This window comes from Bacillus rossius, chromosome 1, assembly GCF_032445375.1.
Source record: "Bacillus rossius redtenbacheri isolate Brsri chromosome 1, Brsri_v3, whole genome shotgun sequence".
NCBI classification, from domain to species: Eukaryota; Metazoa; Arthropoda; class Insecta; order Phasmatodea; family Bacillidae; genus Bacillus; species Bacillus rossius.
The window spans coordinates 258703743-258720854 of NC_086330.1; the positions used below are offsets into that span (position 1 = coordinate 258703743).

The window sequence follows — 17112 nt, forward strand, 5'->3', positions numbered from 1 at the left end:
GTGTGACAAAAATGATTAACGGCGGTGAACGTTTTATATGTTACTAAGAATACTTTTTACTGCTTCTGTACCAAATTTCAGATTTGGGATAATCTTCCAGACATTAAAAACCTTTGTTTTCTAACAGTGAAAATTGTCCCAGTCCGTGCGATTTTAGCACCGCCACAGTGCGATACACACACCATGCTTGGAACGCTTCTGCGGTCATGCCAGTTGTATAGGTATAGGTAAATAGGTTATCGGTTCTCGGTTCCTACGGTTCTCAGCATTTTAACCGGCACTGAGAAACTAAACCGGCACCGAGAACCGCAGCTAAAATGTCGGTGCCAGTACCGGTACCGGCAGTATAGCAAAACCCTTTACGAAAATAGTCCTTCACTACTACTTAACTGCAGCATGAAATGGCTCAACTCACGTCCAATTCATATGAATTATTTTTTTGGACTTGTGGAATAATATTCATCTCTAACTATAAAATAAATTACACGTGAAAATATTTAATATTCTCATCACATCTGCAAACAAAGTATGTTTTTCAATAAAAACATAACAGTTGAAGGTGCCATAGATGTAGTTCATCAATGTGTGAAACTGTATAACGTGCCTCAGCAGAGAGATGCGAACCAGAGATTAGAGAAAGTTACAGATGGAGCATAAACTAGCTATGGTGAGGCCGAGTAGGTTTCGCCATTCAAGTTCCAATATGGCGGGTGGTTGTTTTGAATTTCAGTCAGCTGATTATGTTTAGGATGGCGAAATACTGTAATAAATATGAATTATGTATGTATATTTCTGCTATTACCGGTCTCATTAATGACTTCTGACAGTAAATGATAAAATTATTAGACTTTGATAAGGTATTATCAATGCTAATGTCGGACAGATATGTTGTAATTTGCTGTAGTAAGTATTTGAAGCTATCACGTCCGTAGGATAATGTAGCCTACTGTTAAATCGTAGCGTTTATTTTTAACCAATTGTTTAGGCTGAATTGAGTTCATCCACCGGTTCCATTGGCATGAAAATTTAGCTGTGCACCAAATCAACATAAACGTTTTAAAGATATCTGCAACTCAACGATATAGCATCCCCCCCCCTCCCCACAAATTGGTTTCTACAGTTTCATTAATATTTTACTGCTCCCATCCTAAGAAATACCATTGCTAGTAATGCCTATTTAAAAATTACTTGCACTTACCCATTAAACCAGAAACTTACTTACCCAGTTTGTACCGTAGCCTACATGTCATAAAATTATGGGCTTTACTGTGTGTATACAGTATAACTTACATGCATTGCAAGAGGGACTACCGACAAAAAAAGGCCTGGATAGTTTCAAAAATAAAGTGAAGTGGCTGTTGCAGTACTATTCTTACATATGTTACTGTGTGTGCAATTAAAATGTGAGGTCTAATAACATAGGCAAACTTAAGCCCTGCCTTATATGTAGGCTAATTTCTTAGTACTATATAGGCTGAATACTTACCTTTATATTAGCTTGTTATCCAATTTTCAACACTAACTAGGTAGCCGATTTTATTTTCCACAAGCATCCAAATGTGAAGTATAATTATTCTTCAAAGCAACAATGCAAACTACAAGTTGCACTCTGTGCAAATTGCACATGTACATAATGGTTGGTACACTCAAATGAGTTCTACAACAAATTGAATGTAGCCTATGTGCTAATTCTGTTATTACTAGTACCAGCAAAGAGGAAAAAAAAATAGCAACTGTTAACATCACTTGGGAAAGTGTATCTGGTAATATTATCAAACTACTAAGTTTTGGGTAAGCCATCTTTAATGGTAATGGTGCACAATATTTTCCTCTCAGCTTCTCACTTCCAAGAGGCACTTACAAAAATGTTGTATGTAGAATTGACTCAGTAGTTTTGATTACATTTTCTGATTTACGCTATCGTTGGATTTTTACCAGTTTTTTTTTTTTTTTTTGGCAGAACATACCTCAACAAATGTCAAGCCAACAAGTTATACGTTACAGCCCTATTTAAAAAGTGGTTGGCGACAAGGCTTAAATAATTATAAGATTCTTGTCATGTATCTCTGTAAAATAAAAAAAAAAATAAAAAATGAATGTATGAAAATAGACAAGTTCTATATCCCCAAGACTTGTCGTAATTGGATTGTAAAAAAAAAATGAACAAAATAAATACAACAAACTCGTACCCCTTAGTGACTAGCAAAAATGCCACTTTTTCCAACATTTTTTCCCTGTTCGACATGCCGGCTGTACGCCTAAATAAAAGAAGGTGGGAATGTTTATGTTTACAAGCAGCGGAAAGATACAAACTGACTGAAAATATAATTTAATCAGGACTTTCAAACAATTATGCTTTAGCTTATTGTGAACAGTCTGTACCATCATAATATAGAAATTAACATAACATTATAATTACAAGCATAGTGCTTAGTGACCAAAAAAATTAATTTAAATAACTGAAAACAAGATGATGGTAACGTAAAACATAAGAAACAAAACAATACAGTACACCCTCACCATTCATCACCAAATACATCCTGACCAGTCTTCTATTCTCCTCCTGTCTTTCAATGTTTTCCATCTCAATTTCTTCATCATCGTACTTAGTAGGCTTTAAGTTCATTTACTTTTATGGAAACCAATGTTAATACTTAAATAAAATATTAAAAAATAACAAAAAATTGGTTCTCAGTTTTAAGGGCACAACCTATCATAATCTGCCTGCAAGTTGTTTCCACTGTCTACCACTAGCGACTAATCTAACTACACCTCTACTCCTTCCCACTTTAATGCATCATTTTCCATTCCGTCTGGCCCCACTGCCTTACTGAGCTTCAATTCCCTAATTACCCTTTCTATATAGTTCTTCCTCACATTAAACATTTTAGGCCTATAAAGCCCCTGGTTACTTACATATGTTCCGCTCCAATAGTCCTTAAAAACATTATGAACGGTTTAGGTTAGTGTAGCTACATTAAAAATACTTAAAAAAGAAAACATTTTGGACGGTTGGTTAGGTTAGTATAGTATATTATAAAATAAATTAAAGAAAAGTTTTAATAAAACTACTGACATTAAAAATACTTAAACAGGACCAAAAGATATACTTGGATACGCAATACGGAACATTTACCCAGTTTTCTTACAGCTCTATTTTGTAATATTTCGGGTGGTAAATGTTCCATATTGCGTATCAACAGTCACATTATTCCGTTTATGGGGAGATAACCTATATCATTGATAAACATTATAAATGGCTATAAGCCAGTCCTGCCATTTATTGCTACTTGTGAAACGTTATTTTATTATCCTTTTGTTCCTTTCTTTCCATTCCTATTAGTACACCCAAAGGCTACACAGGATGCCATTTCCCATTTCCCATACGAGTGTCACCTCAACACAATTTTTTTTACACAATCTACTAACTTCCTGAAGTAATGAACGTCACACGATTGTGGAATTAAAAGTTAAATATATGTTGGCAAAAATATTAATAAAACTCGAAACCGAACAATTAAATCCAAGCACTTCAAAATTCACCGCAACGTAACTCTTACGGGAAAACACAACTTTCTTCACGTTTCAATATGGCGGACGAAAGCATTCCCCTTCCGTCCCAGGGCCTCAGACCCCTCCCGCAGAAATTGGTGACATGCTCCATCTGTAACTTTCTCTAATCTCTGATGCGAACAGAAGGACGCCATTATTGTTTCACTGGTTTTTAAAATAGGCAGCTAATTGAGTCGTTGACACATAAGTATGGGTGATTGGTGTATAAAGAACAATTAAAAAAGCAAGTTACATAGTATATTTGTTTAATAGAATTGATGATTGATTTTAAATATTTCTGTAATAATTTTCCGCATTCTAAAATGTTATGCTTTTTGTGCAGTGCTGTGGAGTGTAAGTTCACTGCATCTGCAGCCATCTAGCGGAATGGCTAGTACCATTCTCTTTTAGGCAAATGGGATTGCTTTGAAAGTGGCACGTTCATGTTTTCAGTGTTAATACATAGGGTTAACGAAGATCCCGCAGACACATTTAAAAATAATGTTTGTAATGGTTTTTTTTTTTTTTTGAAAAGTGGTGTATGGATATGTAGATGTATTTTACTATTGACTGGTCAAACGAAATGCTTATTAACACTTGTAAAGTATAATTATTCTGGCAAAATAGTGCAAATTGTGTAAGAAATGGCATCAGAAGTGTGGTAGTAATATACTGTTGACTGTGCAAACAAACTTAATTTGATGTAGACAATAAGTTTGATGGACAATTTATTATTTTAATTCTTTGAAAGTTCACCATCATTTTATTTATTTACATTATTTTATTTTTATTCATATGTTTTAAAGGAGGGTGTATGTAGATTTCTTGAGGTAATTGCTAGATTAATATAGTCAATTTTAGTTTTATTAAGTGTTCTCTATATTATTTAAAATTATTTTTCACTAATATATATTACATTTGTAATAGATTAGTGTGCTTGCTTGTAGAATTGCAGTATACATGCCTTTTCTATTAATAAAATTGTTACTAAGAACGGGTTAGGTTGCCAGTATATTTTTTTCTGAATTTATAATTATTTAATAATCATGTTTCTTCTGTCATCCTTTCAACTTTGTTTTGCTAGTTATATTTACCTAATATAATGTGTAATGAGTTTTTTCTATTGTTTATTTACATTTGAATATTATATTATAATTATATATTACATTTTTATTAGAATGCAGATGTTGCATAATGGTTCTAGAACAAGGGACTGTGTCTGGGGCCGTGTAGAAAGAAAGAGGCATGAGGCCTGTAAGTGCGAGTGAGAATGAAACAGTGATTCCCCAGTAAGAGAGAGACTGTAATTATATCTCGTCACTGCGTGGAAACTGGAGGAGAACTACTCTCCCACGGTGTTGGAGAGAGAAGGAGAAAGTGAATCCCCTGTTTCTATGTGTGAAAATGGTTTTCAGTATATATGTTCTGTGTTATGATTGGCTTGTAATTGTTAGTGTGAATGAAGAGTGTATGTGATTGGTCGATGAGGTCATGTGACTGCCCTTCCTGCGTGGAGGAACCAGTGCCATGATCTCGTCAGTCGTCTGTCGATCGCTGCACAACGAGGGCGCGTTCGGTGGCTTCTCGCCAAATATGTAGGAGAATTGTGGAATAGAAAATTTAACGTTGGTGGTCAGAGCCATGCAGAGTTTTAAGTTAACCTAACATTTTTATTTTCATTCGGCCATTTAATTAGAAATTGTGACCATCTTCGTCAGCATTTTGGCTTGTGGCGACTGTGTTTCACCAGGTGCGGCCAGGTTTGGGGCCTCACTAGTTGTGTACTTCAAGTAACATTTTACTGAAGGACTTAATCTACAGTTGTTTTTTTTCTGCTTAATTTTCATCGCCCGAGCAAAAAGCAATTATCGACAATTGGATGGATGAGCTGAACGCGTGAGAAAAATATTGAAAGTGATTGGATTCAGTTGTTTCGTCTTTCAGACACACACACACACACACACACAAAAAAAAAAAACCTCTCAAATGAAAAGAAAGAAAAATATTTTTATTTTATTAAGTTAAGTGTAATATACTGTATCTTAAAAACTATACTAAACCTTTTAATTTGCTTTGATAGCCTCTTTAAAGACTGAAACATTATGCCAATGCATTTCTTTGTAAGCATACAACAAAAACATTTAGGACAGAACAATACAAACAAATTATTATTTTCAGTGTTATAAACAGTAAATTGTTGAAAATGTAAGTCTGGATACAGGCTTTTTAGTGTTTTTTTTTGTAGCTGAAACAATAAATAGAAAATAATGTGTGAATAATAATTATTTTATTTTTTAAGTCAGATCCGAGGATCGAGAACCGAAAACTGATTTTTAAGAACCGGTACCGAACCGAGAACAGGGTGTCTACCAGATCTAGTAAATGAAATTCCCTGATTTTTCCAGGTTTTCCAGGTCTAAAACCGAATTTTTCCAGGTTTTATTTAACACTATTACGACATTCCACGATAATGAAAAAACTGCATAACAATACATTGACGGGTTTCAAAGTATTTCAACTTACTTAAATTAGTAAAAATATTACCTTCTGCTAGATGTGGCCAAAGTGACTCAATTGATGGCAAATAAAACATGCTGCTACAAATATTTCACACACTTACTTTTGCAAAAAAAAAACATTCGTAAAAGAAAGCTCACGTCAATTTCGCATTGACTCAACTTTTGCGTCTATAGCACTTGCTTCAGAACAAGCCAAATCCAACACTAAAGCCTTCTTAAACTGCAATGCCTTGATCTCCTCTTCAACTCTTCTTTTTTCTGCCTTCTTCTTGTCTGTAGCTTCCTTTTCTTTTTGTTGTGTTTGCAGGGCTTCCTTACACCTACAACAAGCATTTCTTACATACTGTAACATGGACTTGGTGATATCAACATGCTCTACACCTCCAGAACGTTGAACAAAGTCGTACATCTGTCTTTGTGCGATCAGTATTTCTTCCAGCAAGTTTTCAGTCACCAGATTAGAATTCACTGAAAATCCTCTTCCAATGATGCATTTCCATGGGAAAGTACCAACATCATCCTCACAAACTTTAGAAGGCCTGTTTAGGCAGCTACTGTATGTGCCTTAAGAATGAGCATCCACAAGTGATCAAGGCGCCCGACTTCTCGAGAAAAAGATGAGAACAGTGCTTCAGAATCTTGCAAGGAACATACCAACTGATATGATCACTCAATGTTATCAGCTTCTTGTCCTGATAGCCATCTGTTTCGAAGATAACATTCTAAACTGAACTTCACATGCTGTTTCCTCACACCCGAATTTAAAGCCATAGATGGACATAAGCAGGAAATTCCTTTAGTAAGTTTGTACTTCAGGGGACTTTTGTCTTGAAGTTTTTTTACCATAACCTTTGGACAAGTCCTAACATCATTTTTCAGTAACAGGACAGACTTTTCTGGTACTTTCTCTTTCTTGATGGCATGGTGTACTGCATAACCCAACTTGATATTGTTAGCAGTCAATAGATTTCCCTGGTTATCTACATCCAATTGAGATACATTGCGTTTCTCCCTAAAGCTCTTCAGTACCTCTCGTTTCACAAACTTTCCTGCCAAAACTAATAAAATGTCTACCAGGGAATCATAGAGAAAAGGTGCCATGGGTGCTTCACTTTGGAACATTGTGAGAAACAATTCCAGCTCTGATGCCAAAGAGTAGAAGAATGTCAATTTTACTTCTAGAAGATTATCTTCAAGAGCACTTTTCACTACACTGAAAGACACAGATGAAATAGAAACTTCACTAACAAATTACTTTGGAACATTGTAAGAAATAATTCCAGCTCTGATGCCAAAGAGTGGAAGAATGTAAATTTTACTTCTAGAAGATTATCTTCAAGAGCACTTTGCACTACATTGAAAGACAGATGAAATAGAAACTTCACTAACAAATTTCTTTAGGTGGGGTAACGTTTTCATGGCACTCTCAGCAACTGCAGTATTTTCTAACCATCTGATTGCACAAAATTTCTTGGGAAAAAGCTCTGATCTAGTTATTCTAATGTAATCTGCCCTCCTTGCAGGTACATGCTTAAACAAAAAGTAACTGTGCCTCAAAAAACTAACAACGTCCCATTGTGTAGCAGAAATTCCAGTTTTGAAAGCACCATGGACTGTATGAAGCCCACAGCTACCAATTTCTAGCAACGATGGCGAATCTTCACCAAAAGTGTCTGTGATATGTATTTTCAAAGTTAACAAAAATGCCCAGTTTACGTTCGGGGCATCCATAGTTACTTAAAATTAAATGCACCTGTCAGTATAATCCGAACGCGGGAAGCACATGCCGCAGCACGTACGTCAGCAGGATAACAGACCAGCTTGAACCAGTTTGTATCACTTTTTTTTAACGCCACTTCCGAATCCAATGGTAAATAAAAGAAAATGGACGTGGGAACTGTTCATTATTTGCGATTCAAAAATAAAAATGGGAGGGGATACACTTGATGCTGCATCATTGCAAACTGATCAATAAACAAAGAAGTGTATTGCCAACTACAACCTACCAAACAAAAATTCCCTGATTTTTCCCTGATTACAATATTCCCTGATTTTTCCAGGTTTTCCAGGTTATCCAGGGTCGGTAGACACCCTGCGAGAACCGGGAAAAAAACAGAAATTGACCCATCACTAATATATATATGTGGACACGATAACAGTCACATTTTTTCTCAAATCACTTCTGATTTATAAAATCTATAGTAGTGTAAAATCTCGGTTGAGTTGGTTACTGGACAACATGCAACCAAAGGGGTAGGAAAATGGAAATTTTAATAAATAAATATATATATATATATATATATATATATATATATATATATATATATATATATATAAAAAACAGAACAACCATTCAAACTACTGTAATGTGGAAAATATCACATCCGTTTTAACGTTTTATAACTTGTAGGAGTAATGCCAAAATCTTTTGTCTGAATAAGTTTTCATTCGACCAACCATAACTGCCAGGGTTTGAAAAAACCAAGACTGGAGGACATAAAAATTGGAACTACCTTCGAATGCACAACATTGAATTTGTACAAACTGTGTATTACTCTTATAATTTTTATATAAAAAGTTTGTCTAAAACAATTTTTGGGGTGGAAATAACAAGGGTAGTAAAACGTCTGCGTCGCCGCGGTGTACCGCTTATAAAAATGTAGCCAGTACACTAATTGGCATCATTCATGTTTGGTTATGTTGCTTCCCATATAGAGCACGCACATGTAGTCGAAAATCAATATCTCGCCGATTGCATGCAATGCGCTTTCTCTGTCAAGAGCTGAGTTAACTACATTTTATGGCCCAAACTCTTTCCTGGTGGACGATAGTTATGCGTTAGTTCAGGCTCACATTCGCACTTACATGTTGTTTTTCTATTTAAAGTTGAAGAAAGGTTCTTGTTGCATGAGTTATTAATTTCAATTGTTCAGCATGCTCTTGTATACTCCACTTTTAAATAAATGTACTTTCCATGAATGGGTTTTGTTTTTATGATTAACTTAACCTAAAAAATTTTTTTTTCCCGCATAAACCTTGCACCCCTACTTTTCAAACTTGACTTTAGTATAAAATGTGCATGTGACCATTAAGTGATTAAAGAGGGTATATTTGATAGCCCACACTTTCTCATGGTGTGTACTACGACGATAGTTATGTACTCTGACTCACGTTCGCATCACAGTTTTGGTTTTTATATTTAAAGTTCAACAAAATAATTTTTGTTGCATGAATTATTAATTTAAATTGTTTTGCATGCATTTTGTATACTCTAATTTTTAAATGAACGTACTTTCCTTGAATAGGTTTTTGTATTTATAAATAACTTTACCTAACAAAAAATGCTTTTTTCACATAAACGTAGCACCCCTACTTTTCAAATTTGATCTTAGTATAAAATGTGCGATGATTATGGGATAACACATGGTATTTCTTTGGAAATACTTTGGCAAATTCTATAAACTGCTGGAACATTTTAAGAACTTAATGTAGCCGACATAACATTCTATAATATACGATAGATACAAAATGTTTTCATGTTGGAAAAAGCCATAAATATATGCCATTTTAGGTAAACATTAACACACCAAACAATCTAATACTCTAGATCTGGTTCATTTTATCAATTGTACACACTGATTTCTTAACAACCTGAAAAACATCTAATTTCATTTCAAGCATTATGATTAGAAATTTTTTTTACAAATACTCATTTATAGTATTTTGCATGTCCTGTATGTCAGTATTTCTGTGATATCTAAACAATAACATAACTATTAATGATTTTAAGACATAAATTATCAAAACATTCAGAGGCAAAAAATTTATTTGGAGGTTAAATTGAGAAAATTTTCCGTCTCAATATCGTTTTTGATGTTATCGAGGCTCTCACAAGACTTGCAACACGCAATATGGATGAATTTGTTAGGAATAATAGCAAAATAATACTAACTTTACAAAACATTTTCCCCTGCAGTTCACAGAAATTCCCAAGATTTCCAGGGTTTCCCTAAAATTTTTGAAATTCCCTAATTTTTTCTGGTTTCTTGGTTTTCCATGCCTGTAGCCACTATGTTTCTAAAGAACTACAGAATTACAAGACGCACTTCATAGACATATGATTACCAATCATAAACTAAACACCATATAGAGAGCTCAAAATATCAACCAAACTATCAATTGTACAGCTTTCAGCATCTGGCTGCTCGCATTCTTTGATGGCAGTGTTGTGCTTATAAAAAAGTTTTTACGTACGGATAAATATCACAGTTGTCAGACAAAATAACAGCAAACATTTTTTATTGGTTTCATGCAATTTTCGACCCCACTTTATGACTTCAATCAATTTCAGTACATTTTTAAAAGTTGATTTCACAGTATTTTCAGTTTTTGGAAGTGAAGTGTCAATATAATACAAAATATGAAAAAATTGTGTGTTTCTAAAAATATGTGTTAACGCACAAACAATTGCCTTGTCACAATTGCGATAAATGCATGTCCCTAGTGACTGCTTTTAAGGAACACACAAATAATGAAGTGCTGGAATGTCCGAGTGTTCAGTGGCCTGACCTGTGGGCTGCAGCTGGCTGGTGAAGACAGTTGGCACGCTGGACATGATGGGCAGAGAGATGCTGGTCGCCACCAGTCCTGGGATCCCACCTTGCTGCTGCACCAGCTCTGCACACACCACATGCTGCTAGTTTTACACTCAACACCACACTTTGCCCCTATTGCACCTACACATTTCTGACCATCTGTGGAGATGAGGTGCAAACTCATTTGGTAACTGTGGGGGTACTCATGCAACCAGAAATGGGTTGACAGAATTAGATGGTTACACGGTGTGTGTCGAATTTTCATATAGTTTTTATGTGTCACATGCTATGTTTTGAAAGTAGCAGACTTTGATATGGATATTTATTTGTGGTTGTGACAATGTGAGTGAAATTTGGCAGCACCATGCGATGGGAGTAGAGGGGGAGGGGGTAGCGACAATGTCTTTAATCTGGCTAGGCTCCCATGGCATGCCTTATGTCAGTGGACGGCATGTGACATGGTGTGTAATGCCAGTGGCAGTGCAGGGCCGCCGACCAGCTCCAAACCTGGCGCGTGTCGCGGTCCTGTCTGCGTTCGTAACAATATCTAGGCGTGTACTTAAATATATTAACTTATTTACAAGACATTTGTACAAGCTATATTTTTTTTAAGGGGAAATGCTTGAGTAATGCTGCAGTGACTTTCTTAGCAGATTATGTATGGCAATAAAATGTGTGAACAATCACTTCTAAGAATGGCACTATCCACGTTTTCAGTTTTCACAAATAATTCTGAACTGTCTTTTTTTCTTTGCCACTTTTTGTATTACTGTTGTGTTTTGTGGTTTTGTCATGATTTTTAATGTATTTTTTACTGCTGTGTGCAATGTTTATTTCACAAATACAAACCGTACAGAAAGCACATATATTACTTTTATGATATATGGAAACTCTTGCACATACACGACTCTGAATGCCTAAAAGTACTGCTTGTTTTCCTGCTCATATAGTAAGCATTAATAAATTTGTACTGATGCCACAAATGTAATTACATCTCTAAATAATTATTCACGTAGCACTAAGCATTATGTTTTATGGAAGCTAAATAAAACAAAGAATTACATACGTAACTTGAAAATTTTTAATCCAAACAACAAAACTGCCATTTTGCGCACTAATTAAAAGACTTCAGACGAATACAGATACCCAACAGCCAGAGCCCAAAAGATAAAAAAAACAATGAAATATGTGATGATTAGTTTGTAGCAACCAATGGAGAAACAGATGACACAGAAGAATTTTTTTGTTTGACCTTAATATTTCGTCGCTGATACGACACCAAACACTTCCAAATTAATTTTAATAATGTAAAAATGTCGGACAAGCATTAAAACAGACATGGCTGTACAATTGTACAATATCATGATTTTCCATATATTTTACTAGTTGGCAAGTAGGCAGGTCTCTCGGATTCCTAAATGATTCTAGCAATGATTAATTCAGACCGCAGAAAAACAGGTTTTTTATGTACATGAAAGTATAAACGTCCTAATACAATTCATACACATTTTCAAGTTTGTCATAATTAGTTACTGTTTATTAGGCCTGTGCGAATACTAGTTTTTTGATGTGAAGTGAATACTAAATTGAATGTTTAAAATTTTGTAAAGTCAAATCAAATTGTGGATATTGTTCTCAGTGAAGCTGCATTAAGCTTATTTTCTAAAATACAGGATTGAAGTCAAAAGTCATTAAATGTTTGTTATGTTTGAACTGATTAAACTCTATATATTACATCATTCAATAAAATTATAATTAACCATGCATTGTATTAATATTTAGTAATCACAAAAGCAAACTGACACACATACAACAACAACAAAACTAAATACTTTTATGAGCCAATCTTAGGATTTTAATGTTTTAAAGCATTGCAACAAATGCAAAGCTCCACATCAGATGCAATGATTTGCATCATAACTGAGCTTCAAATAAAGTAAATAGAAAAATTCCTGGTGAAATAAAATTTAATATTACAAAGATTGATTCACTAAGTCAAAGCTTTACACATGCCTACTGTTTATCACAGAAAGTATTTACTGAAAATCATGTAATGTTTTAAGACAGTTTGGAAATTAAAAATGGCATTATAATTTTGATGGTTCTTTGATTACAACACAAGTTTAACGTTACAGCAATGGGGATGATTTTAGCACGTAATGGGCAAATATTATAGATGTAATATGTTATTTTTTGTGCAGTTTTGTGTTTATTTAGTGCTTGCTAAGCGGGAAGATCTAATAACCTCAACTAATATCTTGGGCCGAAAAATGTCTTAAGCCATGTTGTCTTTAACAGGTTATTCTTGAAATTGTTCGCTACACTAGTTTTCATGACCAGCGTGCTTCATGATATTGCCATGTCTCTGTGATGCAGCCAAGTTACATGTATCTGAAAAAACTTCAAAATTTAAGCCCCACTCAATTAATCCAGTTGATTTGTGTGTTATTCTGTGAATTAAACCTGTGAACTAATGTTTACTAGCATAATGCACTAAATATATATTTTTTCAAGTGAAATAGGTTTATTTTTCAGGGTGTCTATGAATACCTAATGAACCAATTTCAGAACTATTTCAGAACCGTTTAATAAAATTTTCCTACAAGTTTTTTTAATAAAAGAGTTATTTTTAAATCTACATGTAAAACCAAGCCTAAACATGAGCAAATGAAATACCTAATTTTCTACAATTTGCAAGAACTTAAGTTAGAATGCTAAATCTTTTTCAGAGATAATTACTATGCATAACAATTAACTGAGGTAAGGCGTCAAAAAACAAAATACAAGTTAGCAAAAGGCTTGTGAAAATTAAAGTTTCAAGTCTTACAACACCACTGCTGCTTATTTAGGGATATTTTCATGACTTTCATGATCAGTCCTTCAGTTTCCTTAATTGATGTTGACTTTTGGGATGTTCATGAGCTATAAACAACCTGCATTTTGTTCTAGAAAGGTATAACATTTTTTTTACAAAATTAAATTAGAGGGTTATTTTTAAACATTTACATTTATGTATTTTTAGTTCACAAACATTTAGAATGTAATAATGATTTAAATAACAATTACAGAATCTAATTTATAAAATAATATACTAATTTTGAAAGAAAGAAGGAAAAGAAAAACAAATGCTAATTTTTTCAGCCCCTACCAATTGTTCACACAATTTTACACCATTTGTTCACATGTTATAGTACTTTTAATTTAGCTAATCCAACAAACTTGTTAAAAGTGTAAAATACTATTAGTATTCAAACATCCTCTGAGAGAAAGACTGGGAAAAAATGTCAGGCGGTATAAAAAAAAGCATTCTAGAAATTTAAATTTTTTTCTGGAAAAGAGGCTCTCTCTTCAGAATTACAAACAATTCTTAAGTTTTAATTCACAGATCAAAGCATATAGAAAATTTTTTTAAGAAAATAAAAAGCAAAAATTAATAACAGTTAAAAACAATAGACTACAACACAACACAGATACTCCTTTGTGATGGCCATTAAAAGAAGTGCACGGGATAGTTGGAAAGGTGTATAAATCAATAGTCACAATCAATCTACCACCATGCACCACAGTGACAGCTTACTTGTTCTATGTATCTAAATAGATGTTACTAAACAACTAAATAAAACAATGTAAATAATGGTTCCTAATTTCAAAGACAATTATCAGAAAATGTGTCTGTAATATTGCTGAACTAATATGCAGATTACCTGGCTGGCGTTAAAAATGAAAACGCACGAATAACTAGTGTTTGAATATGTAAATTTGAGCTAGTTTAATCACTATTTTGCAAATACATATTCTAAAAAAAAATCATGTTTTTCATCAAATTGATTGGATTTTTTTAGTATTTTGGGGTTCACAAAAATTTTCTAAATGAATATTTAAAGTAACTGGTTGTAAGAAATAAAGTTAAAATAAAATGAAGTGAAAGGTTGGTGGTTGTTAGGTTATCTACATAAAAACACTTTTTTTTCTTCAAAAGGTTAAATATATTTATAATAAAAAAACTATTATGCATAATTTTTGTAGCTGATTTAATCCAACCCACCTCTCAGTTCAGTATTAAATGTCTAATTTTCTAGAAAGTACTATATTCAACGTTTACTTATTTTTTCTACATATGTATCACATATTGTGAAAAATTTTGTGAGATTCAAATTCTCACATTTACTATTTAAATTTGATATTCGTATTCGCAAATAATTTGGTCTTCATATTCACAATAAAAAACACTGATATTTGTAAAGGCCTGCTAGGTAACGCTGTGCCACAGGACGTTGGCACAGTTCTGCTCCAGCCATCTAGTGATATGTGAAGCAACTGTGCTACTTAGGTGCTAGGTGACTTGTTTGTGGTGGGATTATGGTAATGTGGGGCACTGATAAGTCATATCCAACAAATAAACACACTATTTATTACGGTATACTGTATCTTTGGTGTGACTGGACATCGTGTAGATGTTAACCTAAAACAGAGTACTGATTTTTAAGTGCCTAAAATGAACAGAGAACTGGATAAAAAAAAGGAGAAACAACAATCACTACCATAACAAATATTTTTTAGTCAAAACTATAAAATAAATATGGACAAGACTCGAAAACTAGAGCCAAATCAAGCAAGAGGCTAAAGCTTGAATTTACTCAAAATTCTTGTTCATTATACTGGACAGGACGACACTCAACGACCATGCATTATACATATTGACATGTGTAATGAGCATAAAATCATGTACCATTATTTTGCAAAACACTTCTCAATGTTATCTCCTTTTTATATTTGCACAGTATTCTTACAGTACAGTTGCTTCAACATAGCTGCTCAACAAAGTAATGATTCCTTCTGCTATTTAAGTTTCAAAACATTGGAAAGAAGCCATTCTGGAATGGCCTGTTCGTCAGAGATTTTGTAACAAAGCAAACAAACTATGAAAAGAAAATATTTAAATATCTCAAATTTACTTTTTCTTCTATAGCTGCAATTGATAGAATCGCTTTTCAGCACAAACAAGGAAAGTGTTACATCATGTATCTACATACCTTTGACTATCTAGTAAAATGATGAATGCTTAAACTTATTCTATAGGTGGATGGATTATTTTTTGTCAACAACAAAAGTCATTACATATTTCACACCTAATTGAATTAATGTAGTGATGTTAAAAATTCTAAAGTTTTGCTGTTTTGGAAGACAGGACATTTGTTTCTAACTAGAAAATAGCACAAGGAAAAATTAAACCAAGTTAATTTTGTGTTTATTTACATTTTTTTGTTTCGGTTAGGTTATACCATAATGTCCATATATATTTAATGACGTTAAAAAAGGATGTACTACTTGAAAAATATAAGAGTCTATTTTGAAGAAAAATGTAAGAAAATTAGGAAAAATTTATATTTGAGTACAAATGTTGCTCGATTAAGCTGCAAAGAGCAGTTTTTCATAATATTGTTTTTTTTTCACTTTATAGTTTGGAGTGCTATGAAGTCTAGGGACATAATCTTGAAGGTGTCTAATTATGAATTCAAAATTATCTTTTCTTTACTTCGTAACGTATTACGAAGTCCTTTATGAAGAGGGTGCTGTGACACTTCAAGTAGTTTAACAGTAGTTCACTGTTTTAATGAGTGGTTAGGTTAGGCATATGAAAAATAGCGTGAGATTGTGAGAACAGTTGGTTAGGCTGGGATAGCTATACTGAAAATACTGTATAAAAAAATGGATTTAAAAGTTAGCTATTAAGAGCTTACCTAATACTATTTTATAGTATTTTTAACATAGCTTATCAGGTAAACAAATATTCAGTATTTTTTATGTAGTTAAACTAATCAAACGAACCATTCAAAAATTTTTTCAGTGTTTTTTAATGTAGCAAACATAACACAACCAACAATTCTTACCATCTGTAATACAGTTAACCTAAATTAACAACACTTTAAAATCGTGAACAACAATATCTTTTAGAAAACAATTCAAAAAAATGTAAGTAAGTATCATAGAAAACTTTTGGATTATTTCCAGAAAAGTTACCCTGTTTTATCGCTTAGTCGTCGCACGCGCATAATCAAATAATCATCAGACCAATATTTTAGGGTGTCAAAACTTGGATTAAAAAAACCTCTCACGTAAACGTGGCATAATGTTTTTGATCCCTCTATTAGAATCAGAGTGCTTTGTGTAGGTATTTTTCCCCTATAAACCAATGAATTTTAAGTATAAATCTAATATTTATTAGGATATTACCACGTATTTAATTAACGGAAATACGAAGTTATCTGATGTGTAAATTTTCTTTTACAGAGTTTTTAAACATTATAACCTTTATCTGTTCGTCTGCGTCGCCACGGTGTACCGCTTATAAAAATTTAGCCAGCAGTAGTTGGCATCATTTATGTTTGGTTATGTTGCTTCCCATATAGTGTGTGCACACGTAGTCGAATATCGATATTTATATC

At 33.4% G+C, this 17112-nt stretch overlaps 1 protein-coding gene across 8 annotated transcripts in view; it reads right to left on the reverse strand.

Moving 5' to 3' along the window:
• The window catches only part of LOC134527514 (trithorax group protein osa-like), a 251358-nt gene that overhangs the window by 131854 nt on the left and 102392 nt on the right, over nucleotides 1–17112 (reverse strand). For all 8 annotated transcript variants that reach the window (XR_010074209.1, XR_010074208.1, XM_063360249.1 and 5 more), the window contains one exon: nucleotides 10641–10748. Coding sequence is in view for 6 of the 8 variants with exons in the window: in XM_063360249.1 (XP_063216319.1) it covers nucleotides 10641–10748 (108 nt within the window). In the remaining 2 variants the exon portion in view is untranslated. The remainder of the gene's footprint in view (nucleotides 1–10640; nucleotides 10749–17112) is intronic.